The sequence below is a fragment of the Zophobas morio genome, unplaced genomic scaffold, assembly GCF_036711695.1.
Source record: "Zophobas morio isolate AGI-343-1 ecotype UQ-CSIRO unplaced genomic scaffold, CSIRO_AGI_Zmor_V1 ptg000020l, whole genome shotgun sequence".
Classification (NCBI taxonomy): domain Eukaryota; kingdom Metazoa; phylum Arthropoda; class Insecta; order Coleoptera; family Tenebrionidae; genus Zophobas; species Zophobas morio.
The window spans coordinates 4,930,930-4,948,362 of NW_026972125.1; the positions used below are offsets into that span (position 1 = coordinate 4,930,930).

A 17,433-nucleotide genomic window follows, 5' to 3' on the forward strand; every position below is an offset into this window, starting at 1 on the left:
TTGAACCTTGACTCACGAATGGTCAAAGTACAAAAAATCAGCGCAGTCATTTTTGTTATCTTATCTATTGCTATTAAATAATGGTTGTAGTTGTTGTTTTGTAAAGCGCAAACAGTGTCAAAAATGGCTTTCTTGAAGACTGTATGTACCACGAGTACCACTCTAGGACGACGCGCACTGTCCGTTTCTTGTGTGCGTAGTACCACCCATCAAAACGGGTACAACTTTGGTAAGACCTTTACTTTGGTTGGTAGACGATTGTTAAATTTCTTCCAGAGTTGAATGATACCCAGAAGGAGTACCAAGCAGTCGCGCGCAAGTTTGCAAGGGAGGAAATCGCGCCGGTGGCGGCTCACTACGACAAGACCAACGAGTTTCCACACGAAATCGTCAAGAAAGCTTGGACTTTGGGACTGAATAATTTACACATTCCCAAACACTGCGGTACGACTTTCACAAAGAAATGAGTTTTCAGGTCATGATTTGTGGTTGCAGGGGGTCTAGAAGAAAACGTTTTTAACAGTTGTCTCATCTTGGAAGAACTGTCATGGGGGTGCACCGGGATATCAAGTGCCATCAATTCGTCAGGTCTAGGGGTATTTATTTTCAAAACAGTCTTATCAATCGAGTCTAGACGGCAATGTTTTGTAGCAAAGCCCGGTGATCCTTGCCGGTACCAAAGAACAACAAAAGAAGTACCTAGGGCGCTTGGTGGAAGAGCCCCTCCATGCTGTATTCGTTTCCCATTTCGTGTACAATCGCACGCAAATGTTTTGAGCCTATGGGCGGATCATTTTTGCCGGTCGTCACCGAAGGGCGGTCCAAATCGTCCAAGGGCAGAATTTGTAGGTAGGCTCAAACTACAACGAAATTTACGTGCTGACGAAATTCTTACCCTGAATTAATTTTAATTTTATAAATACTTACTCTGAATTAGTTTTAATTTTATAAATACCCTATCTAAAATGTTCAGAACATGATGAGTCTATGCTTGTGATTTTTATCTTTTCGGTGACAAATTTAATATTCGCATACTTCAGCGTAGTTAGTGAACTCGTTGTGACCACTGAAATATACAAAGAGTAAATTTTGAAATGGAACGAAAGTCGAAGAATACTTTCAAAGCCACGATCAAAATGTATTTGCTTATCTTCGCCAAAAAATGCATTACGTCATCGTAAAATTTGATATGATGAGTCTATACCTGTGATTTATCATTGCAGTAATATTTTTTTGATTTACTTATACAGCCTGTCTCAAAAAAAGGTCACTTCGATTTTCGATTTTTCGTTTTTTCGACCAACAGTTTCATCGAATTAGATTTTTCAGTTTCCATTTTTCTATCAACTTTTCGATTTTATTACATTCCAATTTTCTGATTTTTCAAATTTGCGGTATTTTGAATTTTCGAGTTTTCAGTTTTTTCGTTTTTCGATTTTTTAATTTTTCGTTTTTTTGATTTTTCGATGTTTCGATTTTTTGATTTGCCATTCTTTCAATTTTTTTTTTATTTTTCTGTTCGTCAGTTTTTAGACTGCAATTTTTTTGCATTTTTCGATTATATTTTACTTTCCGATTTTTTTGATTTTTGAATTCTCGATTTTACGTTTTTAATTCTTCGATTTCCGATTTTTCAATTTTCCGGTTTTTTAATTGTTCTATTCTCGATTTTTCGATTTTCCATTAATCATTAAATTTTTCGATTTTTCGGTTGTTTTATTTTTCGACCTTCGATTTTTCAACTTTCGATTATTCGATTTTCCATTTTCTGATTTTTGTGGTTTTTCGATTTTTCTGTTTGTTTCAGTTTTTATGGTTCTGCAATTTGTTTTATTTTTCCATTTTTCGATTATTTTACTTTCCGACAGTTTGGTTTTTGAATTTTCGGTTTTTCCATTTTTCGATTTGGGATTTTTCAATTTTTCGGTTTTTTAATTTTTCATATTTCGATTTTCGATTTTTCAGATTTGTGGATTTGTGTCCGTTTTTTCGATTTTTAGAATATTGATTAATCGAATTTTCGATTTTTGAGCATTTCGATTTTTCGATTATCATTTTTACGATTTTTCAAAATCTCGATATTCGAGTTTTCGATTTTCCATTTTTCAAATTTTCAATTTTTAATTTTGCTTTTTTCGATTGTTGCTTTTTAGAATTTTCCCTTCTTCAGCTTTTAGATTTCAATTTTGTTACTTTCCGATTTTCCACTTTTCGATTTTTTTATTTTTTTTCGATCGTCGTTTTTTGGATTTTCATTTTTCCGATTTTTTGATTTTTCAATTTTTAGGCCTTGCAATTTTTTTACGTTTCGCTTTTTCGAGTATTTGTTTCATCGATTTTTCGAGTTTTCGATTTTTCGGTTTGTCCGTTTTCCGATTTTCGATTTTTCGATTTTCCATTTTTAGATATTTTTCGATTTTTCTGTTCGTCAGTTTTGAGACTTTGCAATTTTTACTTTTCCACTTTTCTATTATTTTAGTTTCGGATTATTCGATTTTTGAATTTTCGTTTTTTTTTCATTTTCCGATTTCCGATTTTTTAATTTTTCGATTTATCGGTTTTTTAATTTGTCGATTCTCGATATTCCGATTTTCGATTTTTCGATTTTCCAATCTTCGATTTTTCAATTTCCGGTTTTCGATTTTCCACTTTTTGATTTTACGATTTTTCGATTTTTCTGTTCGTCAGTTTTTAGGCTTTGCAATTTGTTTACTTTTCGATTTTTCGATTATTTTACTTTCCAGTTTTTTGATTTTTGAATTGTCGACTTTTAGAGTTTTCAACATTAATTTGCGAATTTTCGGTTTTCCTATTTTTCGATTTTTGATTTTTCAATTCTCGGTTTTTCAATCTTGCAAATTTTCGATTTTTCAGATTTGTGAATTTCCAGTTTTTCGATCGACCTACGTATTAGATTCATTGAATTTTCGATTTTCGGTTTTTCCATTTTTAAATTTTTGATTTTCCAGTTTTGCATTTTCAGATTTTCTGTTTTTCGCATATTTGATTTATCAAATTTTCGATTTTTCGGCTTTCCGATTTTTCGATATTTGATTTTCGAATTTTCGATTGTTCAGTTTTCCATTTTTCAGCTTTTAGACTTCAATTTTTTTACTTTTCGATTTTCCAAATTTTCGAGTTTCAATTTTCAGATTTTTGATGTTTTCTTTTTAAATCTTTGAATTTTTCGGTTTTGATTTTTCGAATTTTTGATTTTTAATTTTTCCACTCTTCGGTTTTTAGACTTCAATTTTCTTTCTTTTTAGATATTCTATTTTCCGCTTTTCAGAATTTTTGATTTTCAGTCTTCAGACTTTCGATGATTAGAATTTTGGATTTTTCAGTTTTATGATTTTTCGATTTTTAGAAAATTTGAGTAGTCGAATTTTCGATTTTTCAATTCATCGATTTTTCCATGTTCAATTTTTCAATTTAAATTTTGCGATTTTCAATTTGTCCATCGTCGATTTTTAGAATTTTCGGGTTTTCAATTTTTCCATTCTCAACTGTTAGACTTCAATTTTGTTACTTTCCGATTTTTTGGTTTTCGATTTTCCAATTTTCAGAATTTTCAAGTTTTTTTACTCAGATTTTCCATTTTCCACTTTTTCGATTTTAGATATTTTGGTTTTTCCATTTTCCGATTTTGGATTTTTCGATTTTCCATGTTTAGATATTTTTCGATTTTTTTTGATTTTTCGATTTTTCTGTTCGTCAGTTTTGAGACTGCAATTTTTACTTTTCCACTTTTCTATTATTTTAGTTTCGGATTATTCGATTTTTGAATTTTCGTTTTTTTTTTCATTTTTCGATTTCCGATTTTTTAATTTTTCGATTTATCGGTTTTTTAATTTGTCGATTCTCGATATTCCGATTTTCGATTTTTCGATTTTCCAATCTTCGATTTTTCAATTTCCGGTTTTCGATTTTCCACTTTTTGATTTTACGATTTTTCGATTTTTCTGTTCGTCAGTTTTTAGGCTTTGCAATTTGTTTACTTTTCGATTTTTCGATTATTTTACTTTCCAGTTTTTTGATTTTTGAATTGTCGACTTTTAGAGTTTTCAACATTATTAATTTTCGAATTTTCGGTTTTCCTATTTTTCGATTTTTGATTTTTTCATTTTTTGGTTTTTTGATTTTTCAATTCTCGGTTTTTCAATCTTGCAAATTTTCGATTTTTCAGACTTGTGAATTTCCAGTTTTTCGATCGACCTACGTATTAGATTCATTGAATTTTCGATTTTCGGTTTTTCCATTTTTAGATTTTTGATTTTCCAGTTTTGCATTTTCAGATTTTCTGTTTTTCGCATATTTGATTTATCAAATTTTCGATTTTTCGGCTTTCCGATTTTTCGATATTTGATTTTCGAATTTTCGATTGTTCAGTTTTCCATTTTTCAGCTTTTAGACTTCAATTTTTTTACTTTTCGATTTTCCAAATTTTCGAGTTTCAATTTTCAGATTTTTGATTTTTCGATTTTCTTTTTAAATCTTTGAATTTTTCGGTTTTGATTTTTCGATTTTTTGATTTTTAATTTTTCCACTCTTCGGTTTTTAGACTTCAATTTTCTTTCTTTTTAGATATTCTATTTTCCGCTTTTCAGAATTTTTGATTTTCAGTTTTCAGACTTTCGATGATTAGAATTTTGGATTTTTCAGTTTTATGATTTTTCGATTTTTCGATTTTTCTGTTCGTCAGTTTTTAGGCTTTGCAATTTGTTTACTTTTCGATTTTTCGATTATTTTACTTTCCAGTTTTTTGATTTTTGAATTGTCGACTTTTAGAGTTTTCAACATTATTAATTTTCGAATTTTCGGCTTTCCTATTTTTCGATTTTTGATTTTTCCATTTTTCGGTTTTTTGATTTTTCAATTCTCGGTTTTTCAATCTTGCAAATTTTCGATTTTTCAGATTTGTGAATTTCCAGTTTTTCGATCGACCTACGTATTAGATTAATTGAATTTTCGATTTTTGGTTTTTCCATTTTTAGATTTTTGATTTTCCAGTTTTGCATTTTCAGATTTTCTGTTTTTCGCATATCTGATTTATCAAATTTTCGATTTTTCGGCTTTTCGATTTTTCGATATTTGATTTTCCAATTTTCGATTGTTCAGTTTTCCATTTTTCAGCTTTTAGACTTCAATTTTTTTACTTTTCGATTTTCCAAATTTTCGAGTTTCAATTTTCAGATTTTTGATTTTTCGATTTTCTTTTTAAACCTTTGAATTTTTCCGTTTTGATTTTTAGAATTTTTGATTTTTAATTTTTCTATTCTTCGGTTTTTAGACTTCAATTTTCTTTCTTTTAAATTTTTCGATATTCTATTTTCCGCTTTTCAGAATTTTCGATTTTCAGTTTTCAGACTTTCGATTTTTAGAAAATTTGAGTAGTCGAATTTTCGATTTTTCAATTCATGGATTTTTCTATGTTCAATTTTTCAATTTAAATTTTGCGATTTTCAATTTGTCCATCGTCGATTTTTAGAATTTTCGGTTTTTCAATTTTTCTTTTCTCAACTGTTAGACTTCAATTTTGTTACTTCCCGATTTTTGCTTTTCGATTTTCCAATTTTCAGAATTTTCAAGTTTCTTTAATCAGATTTTCGATTTTCCACTTTTTCGATTTTAGATTTTTCGAATTTTTGTTTTTCCAATTTTTTGCTTTTTCGATTTTTCTGTTCGTTTCAGTTTTTAGGCTTTGCAATTTTTTTTACTTTACATATTTTGATTATTTTAATTTCCGATTTTTTTTATTCTTGTTTTTGATTTTTTTAATTTTCAATATTACAAACTTTTGACTTTTCGATTTTTTGGTTTTCCCGTTTTTCAATTTTCGATTTTTCGATTTTTGAGGTTTGTAATTTCCACTTTTCGATCGACCTAGGTATTTGATTCATTGAATTTTCGATTTTTTGATTAGCCATTTTTAGATTTTCGATTTTTACGATTTGTATTTTTCGATTTTCTGTTTTTTGCATTAGTGAATTTCAGTTTTTCCGATTTTTGATTTTGCGCATATTTGATTAATCAAATTTTCGAAAAAGTTACCATGCTTACAAAAACTTCAAAACATCTACAATATTTCAAAGTATTCAGTTTTGCTATTCTTGATTTCTTCAATAAAATAAATTGACTCAGTCATTAACTTTTTTGAGACACCCTGTATAACCAAATCTAAAAAATATTAATGCAGTGATAAATCACAAGTATAAAAACTCATCATATTTTATACATTTAAGATATATTCTGCAAAATTTTGAGGTGACGTCATGAATTTTTTAGAGGGGATAAGCAAATATATTTTAATTAAAAATGTATCATGTTTATCATGACTTTAAAACATCTGCCATATTTCAAAGTATTCGATTTTGCAAATTCAAAATTAAATTGCAAAATATTGTTTTATAATTTTGATTTTTTTTCCAAAAATCTGGACGTTTGGGATAAAAACTCAACTCGGAGTCAAAAATTACATGTGTAGGACTATGCTACTGTATACAATTTGAAACCCACTTACTATGCATGAATTTGAAGTGACGTCATCACATTATTGGTGGGGATGATTAGACAAATTTAATAAATTTGCGACATTTATGAAAAAAATATCAGTTAACAAAAATGGCACGTTTTTATTATTATGCCAGTTACATGTCACTCAACGACAATATCGTTTTTTTTAAGAGTATTTTATTTGAAAAAGTGATGAAATTTTGTATACGGAACAATTGGTCGAAAGATGTTAGAAAGCAAAATAATTCATGTCCGGACCATCGTTACTCACGAACGAAAGTGACCATTATTTTATGGGAACAACTGCCTGCTAAATCTTCTCCGACAAATTCCAGAGAACTGGTGTGAGCCTTAAAAATTTCTTACCAAATGTATATATAACTACTGTCCGTCCCGTTATTGTCAATAAAATTTTATAGGGTAAAATGTGAATTTCGTTGTAGTTTGAGCCTACCTACAAATTCTGCCCTTGAAGGATTTGGACCGCCTTCTTCGGTGAGGGCAGGCAAAAACGATCCGCCCATAGGCTCAAAACATTTGTGTGCGATTGTACCTACGACGTACTAAAATCATCTTTGCAGGCGTACTGTGTGACCGAACCCGGCACTGGGTCCGACGTGAACGGAGTGAAAACCCGTGCTGAGAAAAAAGGCGACGAGTGGGTCCTCAATGGACAGAAAATGTGGATTACGAATGGCGGTGTGGCCAATTGGTACTTCGTACTAGCGCGGACAAATCCCGACCCTAAAGCTCCCGCTAGTAAAGCTTTCACTGGCTTTATCGTCGAAAGGGACACACCTGGTGTTACCCCTGGTCGCAAGGAAATAAACATGGGGCAAAGGGCATCCGACACGCGCGGAGTAACCTTCGAGGACGTGCGCGTCCCCAAAGAAAACGTTCTTCTAGGTGAAGGAGCCGGGTTCAAGATTGCCATGGGTGCCTTTGACAAGACGCGACCTCCGGTACTACCTTCATTCCCTACATTATCACAGTCGTGTTACTAAAATGGTTACAGGTCGCTTGTAGTGCCACAGGTCTTGCCCAAAGAGCTCTAGACGAAGCCGCAAAGTACTCTCTGGAACGCAAAACCTTCGGGGTACCTATCGCGCACCACCAAGCCGTCGCGTTTATCCTCGCTGATATGGCCATCGGTGTGGAGACGGCGAGGTTGGCGTGGATGCGAGCAGCCTGGGAGGCGGATTCGGGCTCGAGGAATAGCTACAACGCTTCGATTGCGAAGGCCTACGCCGCCGACGTTGCCAACAAAAACGCGACGGATGCCGTCCAAGTTTTCGGCGGGGCGGGCTTTAACAGCGAGTACCCGGTGGAGAAGCTGATGAGGGACGCCAAGATTTTCCAGATCTACGAAGGTACCACCCAGATCCAGAAGTTGGTGATTTCGAGGAGTATTATCGATGCGACGAAACGACTAGCTTGATGATTGTTGATTTTTAATAAACGTGATGTTGTTGAAGTCTGTTTTCTTTGGGGTAGTTTGGTTAGAGTGGAATTGTCTCTTTCTGTTATTGAGGAGTCAAATTTTGTCCCCATTCTGAGAAGTCTTCTAAATGGCGATGTTCATCCGGTATGTATATGGGATATGGTAGTGTTAGTTCAAGGTTAGCAGTGTTTACAAACATGACTCAGTTCACCTAACCTGAAACTCAGAGTCCAACGTCCATTAACACTACTGATAAACTTAAATGAGTTTGCAGAATTCATTGAGGTTATTTACTATCGGTTCCTGCATTCGTTTGGCGCCTAAATTGAAACTCTTGTAGATTTCAACGAAACCCAGAAAGAATACCATACAAGTATTAAGGAACCTTTATCTACTGTATTATGTTGTTTTAGTATGAACCTTTAAGGGTCCCCAGTCGTCGTGTACAAAATTGGTTCCAGATATAAGATACAGAAAAAATGAAAACGTTCCTTTTTCGGTTTCTCCATTTTTTTGTTTTTCGGATTTTTCAATTTTCCGATCTTTCAATGATACAATTTCTCAATTTTTATCCTCTTACGATTTCTAAATATTTCGATTTTTCAATTTTTGAATTTTTCAAATTTTGACGTTTCTATATTTTCAATTTTTCAATTTCTCAGGATTTTGATTTTTTAATTTTTTTATTTTATAAGCTTACGATTTTTCGACTACTGGATTTCCCGATTTTCAGTTTTTCGTTTTTTAAACTTTAGATTTTTATATTTTTGGCTGTTTTATATTTCGATTTCTCAATTTTTCAACTGTTCGATATTTAAATTTTTCAATTTTCGGGATTTTTAAAATTTTCGATTTTCATTCTTTTTTTTAAATTTTCGATTTTCCAATTTTTCGATGTTTCGATTTTTCAATGATCCAATTTTTCAATTTTCAGTTGTTTCACTTTCTGTTTTACGATTGTGCACTTTTTCTGTTTTTAAATTTTTGATTTTCGACTTGTCGAATTTTTAATTCCTAATTTCTTCTCCTCAATTTTTTAATTTTTCAACTCAGTTTTCAATTTTTCGGTTTTACAATTGTGGAATTTTTCGACTTTTTTTAGTATTTATTTTGCACTTTTTCAATTTTTCAATGTCTGGATTTATTAATTACTCAATTTTTGATTATGCGATTGTCGATTTTTCAATTTTAGAATTTTGTAGTTTTTGGCTTTTTCAGGTTTTCATTTTTTCAGTTATCTAATTTTTCAGTTTCCCCATTTTTCCGTTTGTTTTACAATTTTTTGATTTTTCAATTTTCCGATGTTTCAATGATACAATTTCTCAATTTTTATCCTCTTTAATTTTACGATTTCTAAATATTTCGATTTTTCATTTTTTGAATTTTTTAAATTTTGACGTTTCTAAATTTTCAGTTTTCCGATTTCTGAAGTAATCTTTTTATATTTTCCCATTTCTTACCAAAGTTTCGATTTTTCACTTCTTCGATTCTTCAATTTTTCGATTTTTCAGGTTTTTGATGTTTCAATTTTTCTATTTCTCAGGATTTTGATTTTTCAATTTTTCGATTTCATAAGCTTTCGACTTCTGGATTTCCCGATTTTCAGTTTTTCGTTTTTTAAACTTTAGATTTTTCTATTTTTGGCTGTTTTATATTTCGATTTCTCAATTTTTCAACTTTTCGATATTTTAATTTTTCAATTTTTGAAATTGTAGATTTTTGATTTCTCGAGTTTTCGGTTCTTCCATATTTAAATTTTTCAATTTTCGGGATTTTTAAAATTTTCGATTTTCCATCTTTTTTTAACTTTTCGATTTTCTAATTTTTTGATGTTTCGATTTTTCAATGATCCAATTTTTCAATTTTCAGTTCTTTCACTTTATGTTTTACAATTCTGCACTTTTTCTGTTTTTAAATTTTTGATTTTCGACTTGTCGAATTTTTAATTCCTGATTTCTTCTCCCCAATTTTTTAATTTTTCAATTGTAGAGTTGGGAAATTTTCGATTTTTTTTTAATTTCGATTTTACATTTCTTCGATTTTCCAATTTTTCAATGTTGTGCTTTTGCAATTTTTGATTTTTCATTTTTCGATTTTTTCGATTTTTAACTTTACAATTTTGTTGTTTTTAGTTTTCTCAATTTCCCGATATTTTCAGTTTCTGTTTTAATAAATTTGCATTTTTTCGATTCTTTGGTATTCGATTTTTCAACTTGTTCGATTTTTCCAATTTTCATTTGTTTCAGTTTCTGTTTTACTATTTTCCACTTTTTCGATTTTCTAATTTTTGATTTTTGGATTTGTCGATTTTTTAATTTCTAATTTCTCCTCAGTTTTCAATTTTTCGGTTTTACAATTGTGCAATTTTTCGATTTTACAATTATTCGACTTTTTACTTCCCGAGCGTAAGCAAAGGAAGAATTGTAATCGAGTCCGTCGGCCGACTCTCTACTTTTACGTTTTCTCGATCTTTCATGACCCCTAGAAGACGAAGAAATAGGTCTCCCATTTCCGTCTGTCTGTCCGTCTGTCCGTCTGTCCGTCCGTCTGTCCGCCCGTCCGTCTGTCCGTCCGTCTGTCCCTCTGTCCGTCTGCCCCCGGATTTTTATTAGACAGATAATCTCCGAAAGTACTCGACCGATTGTTGTGAAATTTTGTACTTATATTAAGAATATCATGTAGATGGTAAAACGCTAACCAAAATTTGTCGAATCATCCCCACCACTAATGCGATGACGTCACTTCAAAATTGTACATAGTAAATGGGTTTTCAATTGTATAAAATAACATAGTCCTACACATGTAGTTTACAACTCCGAATCGACTTTTCACCCGAAACGTCCAGATTTTTGGAAAAAAAATCAAAATTATAAAACAACATTTTGAAATTTAATTTTTAATCTGCTAACCAGAATGCTTTGAAATGTTGCAGATGTTTTAAGGCTATAAAGAGCATCATAAATCTTTAGTCAAAAAATATTTGCTTACCCCCTCCAAAAACTTGATGACGTCAGCTCAAAAGTTTGTGGAATAAATCATATCTAAAATGTACAAAATATGATGAGTCTGTACTTGTGATCTATCACTCCATTCATATTTTTTGGATTTGCGTATACAGGGTGATTCAAGAAAATAAATGAAAGCGTAAATTTATTTTACTGATTTACTCAGGAACTACAAAACCGAATGCTTAGAAATCTTGAAGATATTTTAAAATTATCATAAGCATGGTAAATTTTTGATCAAAATGTATTTGGTCGTCCCCCCTAAAAAATTTATGACGTCACCACAAAATTTTGCTGAATAAATCCTATCTAAAATGTACAAAATATGGTGAGTCTCTTCTTGTGATTTATCATTCCATTCAAATTTTTTCGATTTGCATATACAGGGTGACTCAAAAAAATTAATGAATGCGTAAATTTATTTTATTGATTTAATCAGGAACTACAAAACCGAATGCTTTGAAATCTTGCAGATGTTTTAAGGTTATAAAGAGCATAATAAATTTTTAGTCAAAATATATTTGGTTATCTTCTACAAAAAACTGATGACGTCAGCTCAAAAGTTTGCCGAATAAATCGTATCTAAAATGTACAAAATATGATGAGTCTGTACTTGTGATTTATCATTCCATTCATATTTTTGGATTTGCATATGCAGGGTGACTCAAAAAAATTAATGAAGGCGTGAATTTATTTTATCGATTTAATCAGGAATTACAAAACCGAATGCTTTGAAATCTTGGGAATATTTTAATGTTATTATAAGCATGGTAAACTTTTGTTCAAAATGTATTTGTTCATCCCTCCTAAAAAAATTGATGACGTCACCCTTAAATTTTGCTGAATAAATCCTATCTAAAATGCAAAAAATATGATGAGTTTGTACTTGTGATTTATCATTGCATTCATATTTTTTAGATTTTCTTAAGAGGTGGTTCAAAAAAATTAATGAAGTCAATTTATTTTATTGATTAAATTAAAGGCAACACTTATTATTAGTATTACACCCCAACCAACCCAATTTGGTAGACACAAAATTTGTTAAAGGAAAAACTCGGTTGAAACATAAGGGTAGCATCGCTTATTTACATCGACTTTAACATTACAGACCTGCATTTGTTTTATGCGATCACTTGGTTCCGCGAATGTGAAATAGACATGTTTATAATCAACCAATTGTGAATTTCACCGTCAAGAATTAAAATAAAACCCAATGTTTTATATAATAAGCGGAAGTCGAAGCAATAAAACCGATGGTCGTTTTGTTTACAGTTTCTCTGTTTGACTTTCACGTATGCTGTTACGCTTGTCATCTTAAATTAAGAATGTTTATACATAAACGATTTTCAGTTGCCGTATACGTGAGTAAATTGTTTCGTTATTTTATTGATTATAAAAAATCAATATTCAAAACGACCCAATTCATTTTCCCGAAAATTTGGGAATACAATAATTTTATTCTTAGTATTACTCAATTTTAAATTGAGGAAGAAATTATGTGAGTCTCTTGTCTTGTCATATATAAATTATTGCCTAGTAATATATTACCCATGTCTTGACAGTATTGATAAATACCGTCTTCAAAAAATCCAAAATAATTGTTGTCGTTTCATTTTTGGTTTGAGGAAATTTGATCATGTGTCTCAGAAAATCTGTGAGCTTGGTTGGATGAAAATTGACAAATTGTTTCAGTATCACCTATCTATCTTTGCTTTCAAGTTATTTTCCTCTAACTCTCCGCCCTACTTGCGTTGTAAATTTCATACAAGAAAAAGTATGTTAAACTCAAGTCTCCCATTAAGGAATCTTAAAGAACTGTCAATGCCAAAGCATTATACATCTATCTTTCAGAGATCTTTCACGTACAATATTATCAAAGTTTACAATAAATTTTTATTAGAGTTTAATTCAAGTTCTTCCATCAATTGTTTTAGGAAAAAAATTAAAAAATGCTTGATTAATACTTAGGTTTAAGTTTATTATTGTGGTTCTCTTGCTTGTTGTTAACTTTTTGTTATTATTATTATTATTATTATTTGTATAAATTTAGTTTCTAATTATGGATTATTTAATTTAATTTAATTTAATTTAGATTTAATTAGTTTAAATTGTTTAATTTGATCATTACCTAGCTGACTCCTGTCTAGATATTTAATCCGTTTTTCTGTACAAACTGTTTGGTTAGTTTTATTTTCTTGTAAATCTAAGGTTAAGTGGAATAGCCTATGGCTAGACTTCGCCTATTATTATTTAATAAAGTCCTATTATTATTATTATTATTATTATTATTATTATTATTATTATTACACTACATCTATCCCAACTGATATACGTGTCCTTGCAAAAATGTTGATGACGTCATCGCAATTTTTTTTAAATTCCCACTACAAAAATGTAATGAGAAAAAAACACAATAGCCATGCAGGCGTCAAGTTTCCGACAGCGAGGGAAGTACTGCCTAAACTCTTTAGACCAATGTTTTTAGTATTTAGTTTGCACTTTTTCAATTTGTTAATGTCTGGATTTATTAATTACTGAATTTTTGATTATGCGATTGTCGATTTTTCAATTTTAGAATTTTGTAGTTTTTAGCTTTTTCAGGTTTTCATTTTTTTGTTATCTAATTTTTCAATTTCCCCATTTTTTACGTTTCTGTTTACAATTTTTTTGTTTTTCGATTTTTCAATTTTCCGGTGTTTAAATGATACAATTTTTCAATTTTTATCCTCTTCAATTTTACGATTTCTAAATATTTCGATTTTTCAAGTTTTGAATTTTTCAAATTTTGACGTTTCTAAATTTTCAGTTTTCCGATTTCTGAAGTAATCTTTTTATATTTTCCCATTTCTTTCCAAAGTTTCGATTTTTCACTTCTTCGATTCTTCAATTTTTCAATTTCTCAGGATTTTGATTTTTCAATTTTTCGATTTTATAAGCTTACGATTTTTCGACTTCTGGATTTCCCGATTTTCAGTTTTTCGTTTTTAAAATTTAGATTTTTATATTTTTGGCTGTTTTATATTTTGATTTCTCAATTTTTCAACTTCTCGATATTTTAATTTTTCAATTTTTGAAATTGTCGATTTTTGCTTTCTCGAGTTTTCGGTTCTTCCATATTTAAATTTTTCAATTTTCGGGATTTTAAAAATTTTCGATTTTCCATCTTTTTTTAACTTTTCGATTTTTCAATTTTTCGATGTTTCGATTTTTCAATGATCCAATTTTTCAATTTTCAGTTGTTTCACTTTCTGTTTTACAATTTTGCACTTTGTTTGTTTTTAAATTTTTGATTTTCGACTTGTCGAATTTTTAATTCCTAATTTCTTCTCCTCAATTTTTTAATTTTTCAATTGTAGAGTCGAGGAATTTTTCGATTTTTTTTTAATTTCGATTTTACATTTCTTCGATTTTTCAATTTTTCAATGTTCAGATTTATTGATATTTCAATTTCTGATTTTTCGATTGTTCCGATTTTAATTTTTCAATGTTGTGCTTTTGCAATTTTAGATTTTTCATTTTGCGATTTTTTCGATTTTTAACTTTACGATTTTGTTGTTTTTAGTTTTCTCAATTTCCCGATATTTTCAATTTCTGTTTTAATAAATTTGCATTTTTTCGATTCTTTGGTATCCGATTTTTCAACTTGTTCGATTTTTCCAATTTTCATTTGTTTCAGTTTCTGTTTTACAATTTTCCACTTTTTCGATTTTCTAATTTTTGATTTTTGGATTTGTCAATTTTTTAATTCCTAATTTCTCCTCAGTTTTCAATTTTTCGGTTTTACAATTGTGGAATTTTTCGATTTTTCAATTATTAGACTTTTTTTAGTATTTAGTTTGCACTTTTTCAATTTTTCAATGTCTGGATTTATTAATTACTCAATTTTTGATTATGCGATTGTCGATTTTTCAATTTTAGAATTTTGTAGTTTTTGGCTTTTTCAGGTTTTCATTTTTTCAGTTATCTAATTTTTCAATTTCCTCATTTTTTCCGTTTCTGTTTTACAATTTTTTTATTTTTCGATTTTTTAATTTTCCGGTGTTTCAATGATACAATTTCTCAGTTTTTATCCTCTTCAATTTTACGATTTCTAAATATTTCGATTTTTCAATTTTTGAATTTTTCAAATTTTGACGTGTCTAAATTTTCAGTTTTCCGATTTCTGAAGTAATCCTTTTTTTATATTTTCCCATTTCTTCCCAAAGTTTCGATTTTTCACTTCTTCGATTCTACAATTTTTCAATTTCTCAGGATTTTGATTTTCCAATTTTTTTATTTTATAAGCTTACGATTTTTCGACTTCTGGATTTCCCGATTTTCAGTTTTTCGTTTTTTAAACTTTAGATTTTTCTATTTTTGGCTGTTTTATATTTCGATTTCCAAATTTTTCATCTTTTCGATATTTTAATTTTTCAATTTTTGAAATTGTAGATTTTTGATTTCTCGAGTTTTCGGTTTTTCCATATTTAAATTTTTCAATTTTCGGGATTTTTAAAATTTTCGATTTTCCATCTTTTTTTAACTTTTCGATTTTTCTATTTTTCGATGTTTCGATTTTTCAATTATCCAATTTTTCAATTTTCAGTGGTTTCACTTTCTGTTTTACAATTCTGCACTTTTTCTGTTTTTAAATTTTTGATTTTCGGCTTGTCGAATTTTTGATTCCTAATTTCCTCTCCTCAATTTTTTAATTTTTCAATTTTAGAGTTGGGGAATTTTTCGATATTTTTTTAATTTCGATTTTACATTTCTTCGATTTTCCAATTTTTCAATGTTCAGATTTATTGATATTTCAATTTCTGATTTTTCAATTGTTCCGATTTTAATTTTTCAATGTTGTGCTTTTGCGATTTTAGATTTTTCATATTTCGATTTTTAACTTTACAATTTTGTTGTTTTTAGTTTTCTCATTTACCCGATATTTTCAGTTTCTGTTTTAATAAATTTGCATTTTTTCGATTCTTTGGTATTCGATTTTTCAACTTGTTCGATTTTTCCAATTTTCATTTGTTTCGAACAGTTTCTGTTTTACAATTTTCAACTTTTCGATTTTCTAATTTTTGATTTTTGGATTTGTCGATTTTTTAATTTCTAATTTCTCCTCACTTTTCAATTTTTCGGTTTTACAATTGTGGAATTTTTCAATTTTTCAATGTCTGGATTTATTAATTACTCAATTTTTGATTATGCGATTGTCGATTTTTCAATTTTAGAATTTTGTAGTTTTTAGCTTTTTCAGGTTTTCATTTTTTCAGTTATCTAATTTTTCAATTTCCCCATTTTTTCCGTTTCTGTTTTACAATTTTTTTATTTTTCGATTTTTCAATTTTCCGGTGTTTCAATGATACAATTTCTCAATTTTTATCCTCTTCAATTTTACGATTTCTAAATATTTCGATTTTTCAATTTTTGAATTTTTCAAATTTTGACGTTTCTAAATTTTCAGGTTTCCGATTTCTGAAGTAATCTTATTATATTTTCCCATTTCTTTCCAAAGTTTCGAATTTTCACTTCTTCGATTCTTCAATTTTTCGATTTTTCAGGTTTTTGATGTTTCAATTTTTCAATTTCTCAGGATTTTGATTTTTTAATTTTTCGATTTAATAAGCTTACGATTTTTCGACTTCTGGATTTCCCGATTTTCAGTTTTTCGTTTTTTAAACTTTAGATTTTTCTATTTTTGGCTGTTTTATATTTCGATTTCTAACTTTGTCAACTTTTCGATATTTTAATTTTTCAATTTTTGAAATTGTAGATTTTTGATTTCTCGAGTTTTCGGTTCTTCCATATTTAAATTTTTCAATTTTCGGGATTTTTAAAATTTTCGATTTTCCATCTTTTTTTAACTTTTCCATTTTCCAATTTTTCGATGTTTCGATTTTTCAATGATCCAATTTTTCAATTTTCAGTTGTTTCAGTTTCTGTTTTACAATTCTGCACTTTTTCTGTTTTTAAATTTTTGATTTTCGACTTGTCGAATTTTTAATTCCTAATTTCTTCTCCTCAAGTTTTTAATTTTTCAATTGTAGAGTTGGGGAATTTTTCGATTTTTTTTTAAATTTCTATTTTACATTTCTTCGATTTTTCAATTTTTCAATGTTCAGATTTATTGATATTTTAATTTCTGATTTTCAATTGTTCCGATTTTAATTTTTCAATGTTGTGCTTTTGCAATTTTAGATTTTTTATTTTTCGATTTTTTCGATTTTTAACTTTACAATTTTGTTGTTTTGAGTTTTCTCAATTTCCCGATATTTTCAGTATCTGTTTTAATAAATTTGCATTTTTTCGATTCTTTGGTATTCGATTTTTCAACTCGTTCGATTTTTCCAATTTTCATTTGTTTCGGTTTCTGTTTCACAATTTTCCACTTTTTCGATTTTCTAATTTTTAATTTTTGGATTTGTCGATTTTTTAATTCCTAATTTCTCCTCAGTTTTCAATTTTTCGGTTTTACAATTGTGGAATTTTTCG

General features: G+C 29.2%; 1 protein-coding gene across 1 annotated transcript; it reads left to right on the forward strand.

Annotated features, from left to right (window-relative positions):
• Nucleotides 1-67: 67 nt before the first annotated feature.
• Nucleotides 68-7,987, forward strand: LOC135131430 (medium-chain specific acyl-CoA dehydrogenase, mitochondrial-like). Its single transcript, XM_064059181.1, has 6 exons — nt 68-229; nt 277-444; nt 496-596; nt 652-732; nt 7,095-7,475; nt 7,529-7,987. The coding sequence occupies exons 1-6, from the start codon at nt 124-126 to the stop codon at nt 7,949-7,951; spliced, it is 1,260 nt and encodes a 419-aa protein (XP_063915251.1). The 5' UTR covers nt 68-123; the 3' UTR covers nt 7,952-7,987.
• The last annotated feature ends 9,446 nt before the right edge of the window (nt 7,988-17,433 follow it).